This window comes from Leguminivora glycinivorella, chromosome 4, assembly GCF_023078275.1.
Source record: "Leguminivora glycinivorella isolate SPB_JAAS2020 chromosome 4, LegGlyc_1.1, whole genome shotgun sequence".
Taxonomy (NCBI): domain Eukaryota; kingdom Metazoa; phylum Arthropoda; class Insecta; order Lepidoptera; family Tortricidae; genus Leguminivora; species Leguminivora glycinivorella.
The window spans coordinates 4,668,910-4,682,228 of NC_062974.1; the positions used below are offsets into that span (position 1 = coordinate 4,668,910).

The 13,319-nt window shown below is 36.2% G+C and overlaps 1 protein-coding gene across 1 annotated transcript in view; it reads right to left on the minus strand.

Moving 5' to 3' along the window:
- Window positions 1–13,319, minus strand: part of LOC125225040 (neuronal acetylcholine receptor subunit alpha-7) — a 216,611-nt gene that overhangs the window by 26,274 nt on the left and 177,018 nt on the right. Inside the window, exons 6-9 of the mRNA XM_048128530.1 lie at window positions 6,161–6,341; window positions 4,973–5,048; window positions 4,674–4,868; window positions 3,213–3,299 (exon numbers count right to left, since the gene is read on the minus strand). Of these exons, the coding sequence (XP_047984487.1) occupies window positions 3,213–3,299; window positions 4,674–4,868; window positions 4,973–5,048; window positions 6,161–6,341 (539 nt within the window). The remainder of the gene's footprint in view (window positions 1–3,212; window positions 3,300–4,673; window positions 4,869–4,972; window positions 5,049–6,160; window positions 6,342–13,319) is intronic.

A 13,319-nucleotide genomic window follows, 5' to 3' on the forward strand; every position in this document is an offset into this window, starting at 1 on the left:
TCAACGCCATGCCATTTCATGTATCATGCAGTGTCGATTATACGTTTTTGATACAATATTAAATATCTAAAGAAAAAACATTTAATTTAAAGGAAAATTTTGAAAAAGTGACGAAACATATTGAAAAGCATCATATAAATTTTAATTATAAACTGTTTTTATAAAAATTAAAAAGGTAATAAGTAAAAAAATAATAACGTAATGTCGACAATTATGATATTGAGTATTCCTAACGTCACCAAATATCTTCTAGAATGTATGTTGTAATGGTAACATTCTTCTTTCTTCTCCACTTCATAAGAAATCCACATCAAAATCTCAAAATCAAAAGAATTTTACTACAATCATAAGAGGCCTTAAGATAAATTTTCCTCTTACATAGATATCTACTATTCATATTTCCTACTTATGTTCAAATATCTAATAAAATATTTTCGTATTATCACTTTTGATAACGAATTATTTAGCTTAATAAATAAAATAAGGCATTACATGTATACATGCATTTAATAAACATGCTTATACTTACACCAATCTAGATTTTTATTTCTATCTATTTAAAGAAATACTTTTTTAACTGCTGATAAAACAGAAAAAAGCCCCAATGACTAATTTGATTTCAGTTATATTCCTTACAATATTTATATAAAAAAGGATTGAAAATCAAATAAGGTTGATAGTAGAAAAAATCTAGATTTGTTCAAAAATTTGCAACTACAATAAGTAGAAACATTATCAAAGGAACAGACAGAATACCATCGAATGTTATATGTCCCTTTGTCAATGTTCTATTTAATATATCAGTTAACATTTAAGAAGTCCTTCTCCAAAAGTTAATTTATTCTCATATTTGTCAAATCATTTTATTAATAAGATTTTTTAATGATTGACGGTTAGTTTCACTAGACTTAAGTATATTGACCGGGATATAGTCCGTGTTTACTTTTTTGTTACATGCCTCATTGTCACGGGTATTAAGCTAAGTTTACACCACTTGTAAAGTGACAAGTATTTGTATTTTTTGTCGGGGCGATAGATACTTGTCGCTTAGCAAATAGAACCGACTTCTATTCACTTGCACTCGCAGTAAAGTTGCACTTATACTAAGCACTTGTACAATGTGTTTACATGCATGTGACAAGTGTTAGTGACACGCACTAAGCATTAGCTACTAAGCCCGTGTTAACCCAGCATTATGCATGTAAGGTAACTGTGTCTAAACATCGGGAGCTCGGCAAAATGCGAAAGGTAATCACGGTCCATATTCAGGTCAACGTGAGTCATTTTATTTATGCTGTAATAAAGAAAAAGGAAAGAATAAATGAGTTTTGAAATAGGACCATCTAGTTAAAGGACAGAGGCAGACCAGAAGTTGAAACCCGTAGTTTGGTACTTGGAGGCTGGCCCTTCGCAACCCGTATCCACTTTGATGATTTAAACGTTTAACTTTAAACTATTTAAACTTGATGTTAAACAAGCCACAAACCTACAATCAAAAGCGTTAAACACATTTATTTAAATAGGAGAGTTGTGCTTTAGATCTTGATTAAAATTTAAAACCCACATGCGATAATCGATAAGTCACCAACTACGTCCGAAAATCGGGAAAATTGTAAAGTAATTAAAGATGTAAATGAATTATGGGCAACTAATAAGCTAAATTTAAATAAATTTATTATTTTAATACATTACAAGAATATTAATTATACTAGAATCCTGGAGAGAGGTAGGCACAGAGTATAAGATTTAGCGCGTTAGTGCAGTTCTATCAGAAGTGGGGCTCAGCGTAAGACTGACCTCAGGAGTTTAATCAATTTAGAAAGGTTTACAGCCAAATTCTATAATGACAGCCAATAATTAAAGCAGCAATGCATTTTTTATATTCGGTTTTAAGTATTTAGCGAACGTTTGGTTTTAAGAACGGCCAGAGGAATATTTTGTATCTGATTATCAAAATATTTGAAAATAATCCTCCAGACCCATTCACTAGTTATGGAATTTAAGTTATTTTTAGTCAGTCATTTAAAGTAATTGTTTTTGATCAAACGCGTGGGCCTTCTCACCTATGAGGGGGATGGCCTCTGACGTTTTTGTGATAACGTGCCCCACCAATAGGGAGAAAACAGTTTGCGACAGGAGGATCGTTACACCTGTAAAGATCAATATAATATTCTATGAAAAACAAAACTCTACGGAACACATTATTAGAGGTATGCCCTCGTAGAAACCTCGAGAAGGGTAATTCCTGTTTTAGTGTGCTGTCGGTAGCGGTACAGGAGCTCAAGTAAAATCATAAACAGAATTAAGTAAAAACCATGCAGAACATTTAGAATTACTTTTAAACTAAGAGTTAGTGTTTAAGTGTTATATTTTAGAAGGGTTTTTAAAACTACCACCCTCCAAGTATCCGGCACACTGCATCTCGTTGATTTTCTTATGAATAAACATCCAGTACATATAAAACATTAAATATGTGGGACATGGAATCGATTACGTGAAAACTGTAAAGAAGGCAAAAGGTGTAACATATAATTCAGTTTGTGCAATGTATACTTACCTCAGTATCCGCCAACTTTCATGCCATGCCACTGGTTATTATGATATAAATTTTAACACATTCAGTGCCGCAGACTCGATATCGGGTCCTCTGTTCGTAGGCGCTTTTCGCTACATACACATTTACCCATACTATCGACTACGCTGACGCTCGTAGTGCATTGCACTGAATGTGATGTTTTATAGTATAAACCTACTAAGTAACTTCGGAAATTAATAAAAACAGAACAATCTGACGAAAGTATAAATCACGAAATCGATTCCAATAATACTCAAAAAAATATACTGGATATACAGACATATAAATATTGAACACTAATTAGAAACATCAAATATATTGCAATATTCAAAAGCGAAGCACAATTAGGCAAATACACTGATGATGACATTTATGTCGGTAATCAAAGCTTATTAAACCTCTTAGCAGCCTTTGATGTAGGTAAAATGGTTTAAACAATAATTTTACGCACGTAATTAACTCCTTGTAATGTTTTAAAATAACTATTAATTTGATTTTATTTAGAAAATAAACGATAGCTAATAAAACAGAAATGTGAAGATTGAAATGAAACCAAAGTGGCGGGCATGATGTGAAGGGTAAAACAAAAGGAGGATGAGTGGGACGGGGCAGCATGGTCGTCGTGTGGGCAGTGTACCTAACAAGGGTATCGCGTCGGAGACCTGCGGCAGGGTCTCGGCTACCAGGTTGAGGAACACCGTCAGCGAGAGAAGAATAGTGACTCCTGCAATCAAAGACAATGTTAACAACCCTACACAAGCCCTCAATACAGGCCACTCTCTTAAACCTACGTTCAACCTAGCAGTTCTCCGATATCCCATGCTTGCTTCAGCCTAGTTTGCATGATATCCCAGTTTTACTACACAACTCTCCAAATCCACCCAAATCCTATATTTCTGTGCTATGTGCCTCGAAAAGTGGAGCTGAAAACACAATGATGACATCTACTCCAAACTATACTTACCACACTTGGGATTCTATTGTCAGGGGTTCTAACATAGACACACAGTCATATCACAGCCTAAACACAATCTAATTTTTGACGTACACTGCTGCCGATATATTTTTAAAAACTGCCCTTGAAGGCTAAGTTCAAATGAACGCGAGGCGACGCGCGTTTGGTTCGCTGACGATTTGAGATCGTAACAAATCAATGTGGTGTACATGACTGCTCTGCCATGGACCGAGTGCAAGAACTTTAACCGCACGTCAGCATCAAGCCATCGTCATCTGTACAGATGAATCACGCGACAGCGCGCATTGCCGCACGTTTATCTGAACTTAGCCTAAGTCACAGAAAGTACTTCCATAAGGAAGTACCAAGACAATAAAATGAATAATCGTAAAGCACATATGCCAGCAGCAGAGTGCGTGTTATTTGTGCCTACACTGCCTACAGTGCAATACCTATGAGAGGCACTGCGTCCGATGTCGAAGGCATCTTTTCCGCCACGAGGTTCAGAAACACGGTCAACGATAACAATATCGTCACACCTGTCGGCATTAGCCAAAACTATTAACATGACGGTCCACCTGCTAAAATGTATTTCTATTTTCATAGTAAATTTAACACCCATCAAGCGCTGGTGGCCTAGCGGTAAGAGCGTGCGAGTTTCGATCCGGAGGTCGCGGATTCCAACCCGGCTCGTACCAATGAGTTTTGATATTTGCCAGTCGCTTTTCAGTGAAGGAATACATCGTGAGGAAACCGGACTAATTCCAATAAGGCCTAGTTATCCTTCGGGTTGGAAGGTCAGAAACAGTCGCTTTCTTAAAATTAGTGCCTACGCCAAACTTTGGGATTAGTTGTCAAAGCGGACCCCAGGCTCCCATGAGCCGTGGCAAATGTCGGGGTAACGCAAGGATGATGATGAGTAAATTTCGCACCCATGCCTCTTATGTTTTTAGAGAGTTTTTATGTTAGATAATTTCGTAGTTTTAATCACTTTTGAGTAGGTAATGTCTTTGACTAGAATTGTCGTAGTACAAACTTAAACATCTTATGATTGACTATAATCAAGAACCGTCATGCAAACTCCGAATTTATCCCTACTCAAATAATCTAAGAAAAACAACAAATTTTATGAATGATACTAACCGAGTGTTAGTTTTTCCCCAGAGTCCGGCGGAAGAGTGAAGCCCAGGAGAGCCATCGAAGAGATAAGGACACACGGAACTATAAGATTGAAGAAGTAGTATAACGTTCTTCTTCTTATCATTATCGTGAAAGTGACGTCCACGTAAGGCTCTGGACAACACGCGTATGTTATCGTGTTCTTTTTTCCTGGCATTCCTGTGAAAAACAGAGAAAGATGTTAATTAGTATTTGTAACTTTTTCACATACAGAGACGATGAAATAGTTTGCAAATTCTAAAAAGAAACAGTGAAAAACTCACCTATTAAATACCACTCTCCATTTGTTATGAAGTCTGATAAATCGCCACCGTTCTCATCCTTAAGCACCAGATCCAGCTGTCAGAACAAAACATGGTGAAGTCCAAAATATCGTACATTCTGATATGATGCACTATCTAAGGGCTTAATCCGGGAACCAACCATGCAAGACCCTCATGTACCACGTATTTGCATGCTTAGGGAGCTCTCTTGAAACTGGTAGGGGATGTGAGATCCTCGAAGAGTGTGCAGTTACAGTACACAGACTAAAGGGATGCAGTCATGCCAAGGGAAGATTATAACTAAAACACTGCCATACGGACTACACCGCAAATATCAACATTGGTTGGATACAGGGGACAACGAATAACATGTAGATAAACAATTCCATGCCGAAACTGTTTGCAAAATAATGTCAATGAGTGATCCATATCGTGCAATTACACAAACATGTTTTTGTGTAGTTGATGGATAGAGTCTCGTACGAATTACACAATGTACTTAATGATTGTAATAAAACAATAGGTACAACAGAACTCAATATAAATGGCATGTAAGAAGCAGCAGTAATTCAGGTTGCAAGCATGTGACCAAAAATTATCATAGCAGCACATATTTGTTTCTAAAAAAATAGATATTCAATGCAGTTGCTAAATTTGTTCATTCAAAATTTTCAGATAGCCGATTAATGTTGATAGCATCGTTTTATTGCCACAAGTTATAGAATTTTAAAAACAAAAATGTGCTACAATAGTAATACTGAATTAAATATGGTTATATCCTTTACTATAGGTTATCCGTATGGCAGTTGAAATCTCAATATAATCGCTTGTAAGAGTGCTTCGTGTGAAGTTTTTGCTCCATGCAAAATAGTACATACAAAACGTTTGGGATATCCAACATCCTTCTGGTTTCTCACATGGTTCCCTTCATTATCAGCCCTACTTTACATCCTATCTTAGCCTTAACAAAAGACTGCTGTTACATTTGTTTTGTAAACTAATGTTATTGAAAGTGCTTAAGTTCTATAAAATGCAACAGCAGCTGATAACGCTTTAGCTGCGGCACGTAAAGAAAAGATTGGGGTAATCGCAATACAAACGTTTGCGTATGGACTCGAACGGAACTTGTTCGAGTAGACGCGCAAACGCACGGTCGACGCAGCTAAAGCGTTGCTCGCTATTCTATACCTGGTTGCCATCGTAGGTCCAGCTACCGAACTTCATGTCACAGTGTTGGTCGTCGAAGGGGAACCACGTGATGTCTATCTTGCATGTGCTCTTGAAAATGCCCGGGGGCACGTACAGGCAACTGCCGTTGTTTCTGACCACCACATTGGTCTGGTAGGTCCCGTCAAAACCCTCATCAGCACTAACAAACAATGGTTCACATTGAAAAACAGATTATCTCTCAACAAAACGCCGATCGGATGTGAGTGTTTCTGTGTCTATCCTGATTAAGAGTTGTTTTCTTGTAGGCACTTAGTCTCTTAACTATCTAGGAGGAATTATCTCTCGCGCCAATAATAAATTTTGATCTAAGTCCACGACCCTTCATCGACCCTTTTCAATCCGAAACAAATACTTAAAAGCTTTCTTAATATAAAAGGGCTCTTTAATTTTCAATAAGCCCTTTTATAAGAGACGCCTTAGCTAAGATTATATTTTTTCTTTATTTTCAAGGTGTAGGCGTTAATTGTGCTTATTGAAATTAGGGCAAAACGTTTACGTAGGTGAAATAAAAAAACAAGCGTTTATAATAAGTTTGCTTTAAAATTGCTAAAGATAGGGGAATGGAGCCATAAAGTTTATACATATATTATATTTAATCTTCTAATCTAATGTGTGTACTATTGTTAAAAGGTATATAAAATAGTTTTAGTATTTATAGTGAGTGTTTAGTATTAGATTTATAGTGCTTCGGTTTCATCGGGGACCATTTATATGCTGCCGACAGTGATAAATAAAACGTTAATTTAAAAACACTCATTTATCACTGATACCGACAGGAATCATCCTCTCGCTTCATCAGACCATAGACTAAACGGCACATCAATCGTTCTTTCATGGTTTCCACTGCGAAACTGTCAAAGGACGCGTTGTGAAATGTTACCATTTATACTGAACGTTATCAAAAGCGGTCTGACAAGCGAGACGACGATTGTGGTGTCTCAAATCAGCGACTAGCGTGCCATGTACTTTTAATATAATTTAGGTGTGGCAACACTGAGTAGGAGCATAAATCCTCGCGAACGATTGTTACTCTTAAAAAAAAAAAAAAGAAAAATGCTTCGAGTACCAATCGTCATTCGGGCACATCTCCTACTTTGTTGTCACTAGTTTCATAAAATAAAAAAGTTAATCGGTTTATTTAATAAAAAGAAAATGTTATGATTATTGAAGGTGCAACCATTTTTATTTATTTAAAAGGTTTCAACAGGTTAACGCTATTCGACGAATAAAAAGTTGCCCTGGGCGATATTTTTGTATTATATTTATTGGCCGAATAGCGCATGTTTAAATTGAGGAATGGAAAATGCTTTGACATTATTTTATAACTACCTACTAAAAGTAATATAGAAAAGGTCAGTTTATCATCAGTACCAAAACACAGTTATTAATACAAACGAAAATAGTCAAAAATACACGATTACAGAATTGAAAACACAATGTACTTAACTGGGTCACTTTTCCCCTCACGAAATCCTGCGTGCGTAGCCGAATGCACAAATGCTCACGGAACGAAACGCTCGTCGATATCTATCTCTATCGCTCTTGCGTATTGGCGCGACAGAACCAGACTACCTTTCGCGGCATTTCGTTTTTGTTTCGCGTCGCAGAAAAGCCATTCGGTTACGGGGTTTGTTCAGCGCGAGTAGAGGCTAAGTACTCAAACAAATAATCCAATGGCTTACTGCCCCTGAATATGTACGAGTATAAATAATATACTAATTATTTACATGTCATTGTTGAATATTTTATGCCAATTTAGTTTCTATTTGGGTTTTCTTCAAACGAAAGTATTATGTGTTAACACTGTTGAAGTTTCGAACCATAAACCTAGACTTCAAAGTTAAAAAGAATTCCTAAAGCTTGTAGTCCTGTTAAAATAATAAAGGACATCAAGTTTCCGATACAAATACTAATAATATTAATATTTTACCATGCCTTTTATGTTCTTCTCATTCTCATTATTATTGAAACCACATTTTGCTATGTAATGAAAACCAAACCTTTTAAAGGCGTTCACAGGCAGGCAAGCATGGTCGCGCGCGATAAATGATAAAAACATCGGGCAGGCAATTATGGTCGCGCGATAAATGATAAAACATCAGGCCGTCCCTATCGCACTATTTGTAAATGCGATAGGGACGGTCCGATGTTTTATCATCTATCGCGCGACCATGATTGCCCTGCAGGCCGTCCATATTTTATCTTTTATCGCGCGACCATGCTTATACCCCTGATGTACTTTATAACTCATAGAACCCACAAGAAAGTGCCCCCATGCCCCCATCGTCAGATGTTAACACATTCGCACTTGCGATGACAGTTATCTTAGCAACAATAAAATATTCACGTACGGGCGCATGAGTGACATAATTCATGGCGGCCCATTATTATTCGGAGGGCATTGTGAGCGCGTTAGCTGAATGCTTATGTATAACACAAGACGGCTGTGTATTTCAAGTGCGATGCAAATTTCAGGACTTTTATCTGATATAAGCGTCTTTAAATGAGATTTATTTCTTAGCGTACCTAATTTCATATATAACCTAAACCTAAGTGACAATTAAGAAAAATAACTCGGTGATCGTTTTTTGATAGACAATTAAATTATATGCTTGTAATCCCATTGTTACTGCAAATACAGCAGAGGTTAATTATCTAGTAAACCTCAAAACATTAAATATCTTTTAACGTGGTAACTGCTATTACATTACATACACATATGTATGTTACAATATATTTTATTCAATATTTAACTGCTTTTATAGTCACTTTTTATTTGACCCTGACTGTACTTCAAATCGACGATTTGCACCCAAAACATATTTGACCCCGATTTATTTAAGTACAACTAAGTACCATTCATGTTCCTGAATTTCTACTTCAATATCGCCTAGGTACTAAAAACACTTGACCTACTCGTAGTCTAGCACGCTACGAGTTTATACCAGTATTTATCAACTAACTAGTCTTTTTAGAAGCCCGTAGTTGAAGCAGTTTAGTTAGGAACTGGCAACTACAAATTGTCGTCAAGGCAAATCTCGCAGCCACTTGTGGCGCGTCCAACAAGTCCTTAACTGCTTAATCGTCGCTACATAACTAGTGTAGGCTGACAACTACTTCTATTTGAAGTTAGCTCGTGTAAAATTTATACCTACACGTTTTAGAACATACTCAAAAATATTATTAAATTAAAACGGGATATAATCGCGTAAAACTTACGTTTATTATAACCCGACGTAATGACAATCAAGTGCGGGTACTTCGACAAATTCGTACAGCTAGAAGATGTTGATACAACTCCCAGCCAGTCTAACCGTGACCACGGACGTAATGTCACGTCCGAAACGTCGGCTTAAATATAAACGTAAGTTTTACGCGATTAAATCCCGTTTTAATTTAATAATATGAGTGAAAATCGTATTAGTTTAAATCAATATATACTCAAAAAAGTCGGAATGTTGACAAAGCTGTCAGAAAATGTTCGAAAATTTATATGGGTAGTTAAAGCAGGTCTCAATGCCGATAGAAGGTTTCTGTACGAAATCTGAAAAGGATTAATAATTTATTAGTTACGCAGACACGTTAAATAATTTCGTGAGTACGTGTTTTCATAACTTGCCAAATTTCTGTTCACTTTTTCTCTAGATATTTATTAGCTTTTGGAAACTTTAAGTTCTTCTTCACCTACCTTTTTATTAGATATTATAAAACTATGTTCATTTATAGTATGTAGGTACCTTAATTGTATTAATTCAAAATGGCAAATGGCAATAGCACTGTGTACTTGTTATAAAAATATTATAAGAAAATTCAGTTCAAAACTTCACATTTCCCTAAAGCTAACAACCTATAAGTAAAGGCAGCAACTCGTAATATTGTGACCTTGTGTAATTTAGTAAAACACAAGACGAAAAAATACACCAACAAATCGAAAAAAAGGATGATATATTTCTTTTTTTCCCAAGTTATAAAATATAAGAGCCACTACACTTTCACCTTTTTCTGAACTAAAGCAATAAACTCGGCCCATAAATAAGGCCTTTTAATTACTAAGAACGACAAAAAGAACAAGAAGCCGAGCAATTGGTCCGGGATTAAGTGGAGATAAGTCTTTGAGGACGCGAATTGAAAGCCGAAGCCGAAGCCGAGAACCTCGTGAAGGGTGCTCAGCAATACCTTTCGTGTAATAGTGTATGGGTTACCCACTCTGTGCCTGGCGGGCTGCCAAGCTGGCTTGTGTCACACCGTGTTGTAAAGATCATGGATTTTGTGAAGCTACCTAGATAAAAGTTTGAGCATGTGGGGATTTACAGAAATTTAACTCGCTGTCCGTTTTGTGACGACAATTAAGCATGAAGTTTCAATAAAAATATTGTTTTTGTGTTAGCTGCATAAACCTTAAGCGAGAATCTACATTCAGAATGTGAAAAAGTTAATTTTTAGACATATTTTATGCTTAATCGTCGTCACAAAACTGACAGCGAGTTATTTTTTATTAACGACTTACGCTAATTGGGGGGACCCCAATTCTGAAAATGCCCATATTTCCGAGCTCATATAACCAGGCAACCTTCAAAACCAGGGTGAACAGGCATCTTCTGGGTGAGCTCACTCCATCGTAGGCCACGTCTTTGCCTTTGGCTAGTAATAAAAAAAAACCTACATGCATAAATTTAACGGTGTTTGATTTCTTTCGGTGATATGATGATTGATGATAATTCCCGATATTCATTTAAAATTGTTACTCAGTTTAGCATTTAGTGATTGAATCTAATGAAAAAAAAATCTGCATTCTCCCACATTCTGGTGACAATGCTTTCTAAGGGTCAGTCGATATTTTTCTAAATTTTCGGGATTGGAGGGAATCTCGTGAAGGGTGCTTGCAATACCATTCATGTAATAGTGTACGGGATATCCACTTTGTGTTTGGCGGGCCGCCAAGTCGGGTCTACTCACACCGTGTCGTAAAGTTAATGGAATGTTAACAGGGTGTGTTACGTGTTCTGGGGTTACTGTAAAGCTACGTAGATTTAAATTTAAGCATGTTCCAAAATCTTTTTGTCTGTAGTGCTTTTAAAATGAACTTGAAACGTGACTAAACGACGTTTGCTTGTCTTGGCTGATACAATAGGCTAGTTTCGTATATGTGCTATAAAATAATTTGTGCAGTGCACGCAATAAAGCAACACATCATTATGTTTATACATAATTACTATTTAATAAGTCAAAGAGAAAGATATAAAGTAAATGAATTGACCGTGACGTCACTTCTCAGTATTTCATAGTAATTCCATATTAGAAAATCGTTTTGACAGTTCTTCAAAAGAAGCTGATTTGACTAGTAGGAAACTAGCCTATTACAAAATAAAATATTTATTTACCAACAACATTATGTAGCAACAAATAACCAAGAAATATTAGATCTAATTCAAAGCAACTCATCATAAAATGATTACCCGAAAAAGTCACAAAAAGTGGTTTTTTTTTTGCTTCTTGTGGGCTTTGACACAATTTTTGAGTTAGAAAATTAGCTACTCAGTCTTCTAATGTAAAAATTCTGTAATTGACATATCATTCTGACTGCAAAACCATTGCTTTTGCAAGTACTTGTACAGTGAATTTATTTTATCAGCAACCAATCAGGATTAAGTAGTACAAAAGTTGTAGTAAAGATTTGCACGGTGTGACAGAAGCCACGCTAGGCCGCCAACGGGTGAACAAGCGTGACAGTAAACAACGAGTCTGTTACAATCCGTAAGTGATTTAAAAGCTTTTCATAATCAAATGCCTGGCAAGCCTGCTCGTGCTCGGCGGACGTTAGAGCGACGCCTACAATGTTCTTTGTGCTGAAATAGACAACACTAATATTGTGGCGGATTTTTAGGAGCGGGTCGATCTTTGAACACAAACTCACACTACCGTCTTTTACTCTCAAAAGAAGAGTGGTTCTGTAAAATTTCTAGCAGTACTGTTGAATAAATCATCTTTACCACTTCCATTTATCCAATGGAAAATACTGCCATTGGTTCCAGCGGTCGTAGCACACTAGTGTGATAAACTTTTATCCTGTCGCGTCGGCTCGCCGTCCCTATCGCACTTACAAATAAATCATTACAAATTTAATAACAGACAAGATGTGAATTTAATCAAGGGTTTTTTTAATATAAGCGCAAAAAGTAATAAAACGTCATGTTTAAGTAACTTAACAATACTTATGCACATTTTAAGTACCTATTTATAATGTATTTTTACAGCACTAGATTTGCTTTAATCTCATTATTAACGCCAAGTCAAATTTTAATTTATATGTTTTTTTTTATATCTATTGTATTTTCAATACCTACTCAATTAAATTTGTTATTTTTGTCGAATATAAATATTTTCTTTTGTAAAATAGTGATAAATTCTAGTACAAACTTGTAATATATGAACAGTTACTTACCAGCGAAACGTGATAATATATCTGAACTAAACAAGTACGACTTCGCAGTAAAATACGTCCGGAACGTTATTGGTTGCTCCTGTCAATAAGCACTATTTTCTCGATATCCTTATAATGCTTCGCACCCCGCCTAACTCTCATAAAAAGGTACGTCCATCAGCGGGAGAGTCTTTGGAAATATCTGTCGGTTCTACAGGACAAACTAAAGATGCAGATCAACCTCTCCAGCCTACCAACTCTGACCTAGAGGTCAACCAAACTTTCATTATTGAGTCGACCGCACTAGAATCTGATGAGGTAAGTGCGCCTAGTATGGAACGAAGTAGTCATGTCAACAAAAACAACAACTCGCTAAATCAAAAAGAATTAAATGTGTTGACTAATACTACGGAAAATATATGTATTTCAGATTTCACCACCAAGACCCACACCACTAAGAAAGGAAAACCTAAAAATGAGGCTAATGAAAAAGAAGATCCAAGAGTCACAGAAATCCAATATGCCGTAATCAATAATGTTCAAATGTTCTCAGAAATTACAGGAAAAATAGCAAAACTAACGAGCGACCTCATCAGTGAAAAATACCTTACTGCATCAAACAAACGAACCATAATTTCTCTGATGGATAAACAAATACATATGGTTAAAAAACTGCCAAATATTGTTAACGAATAC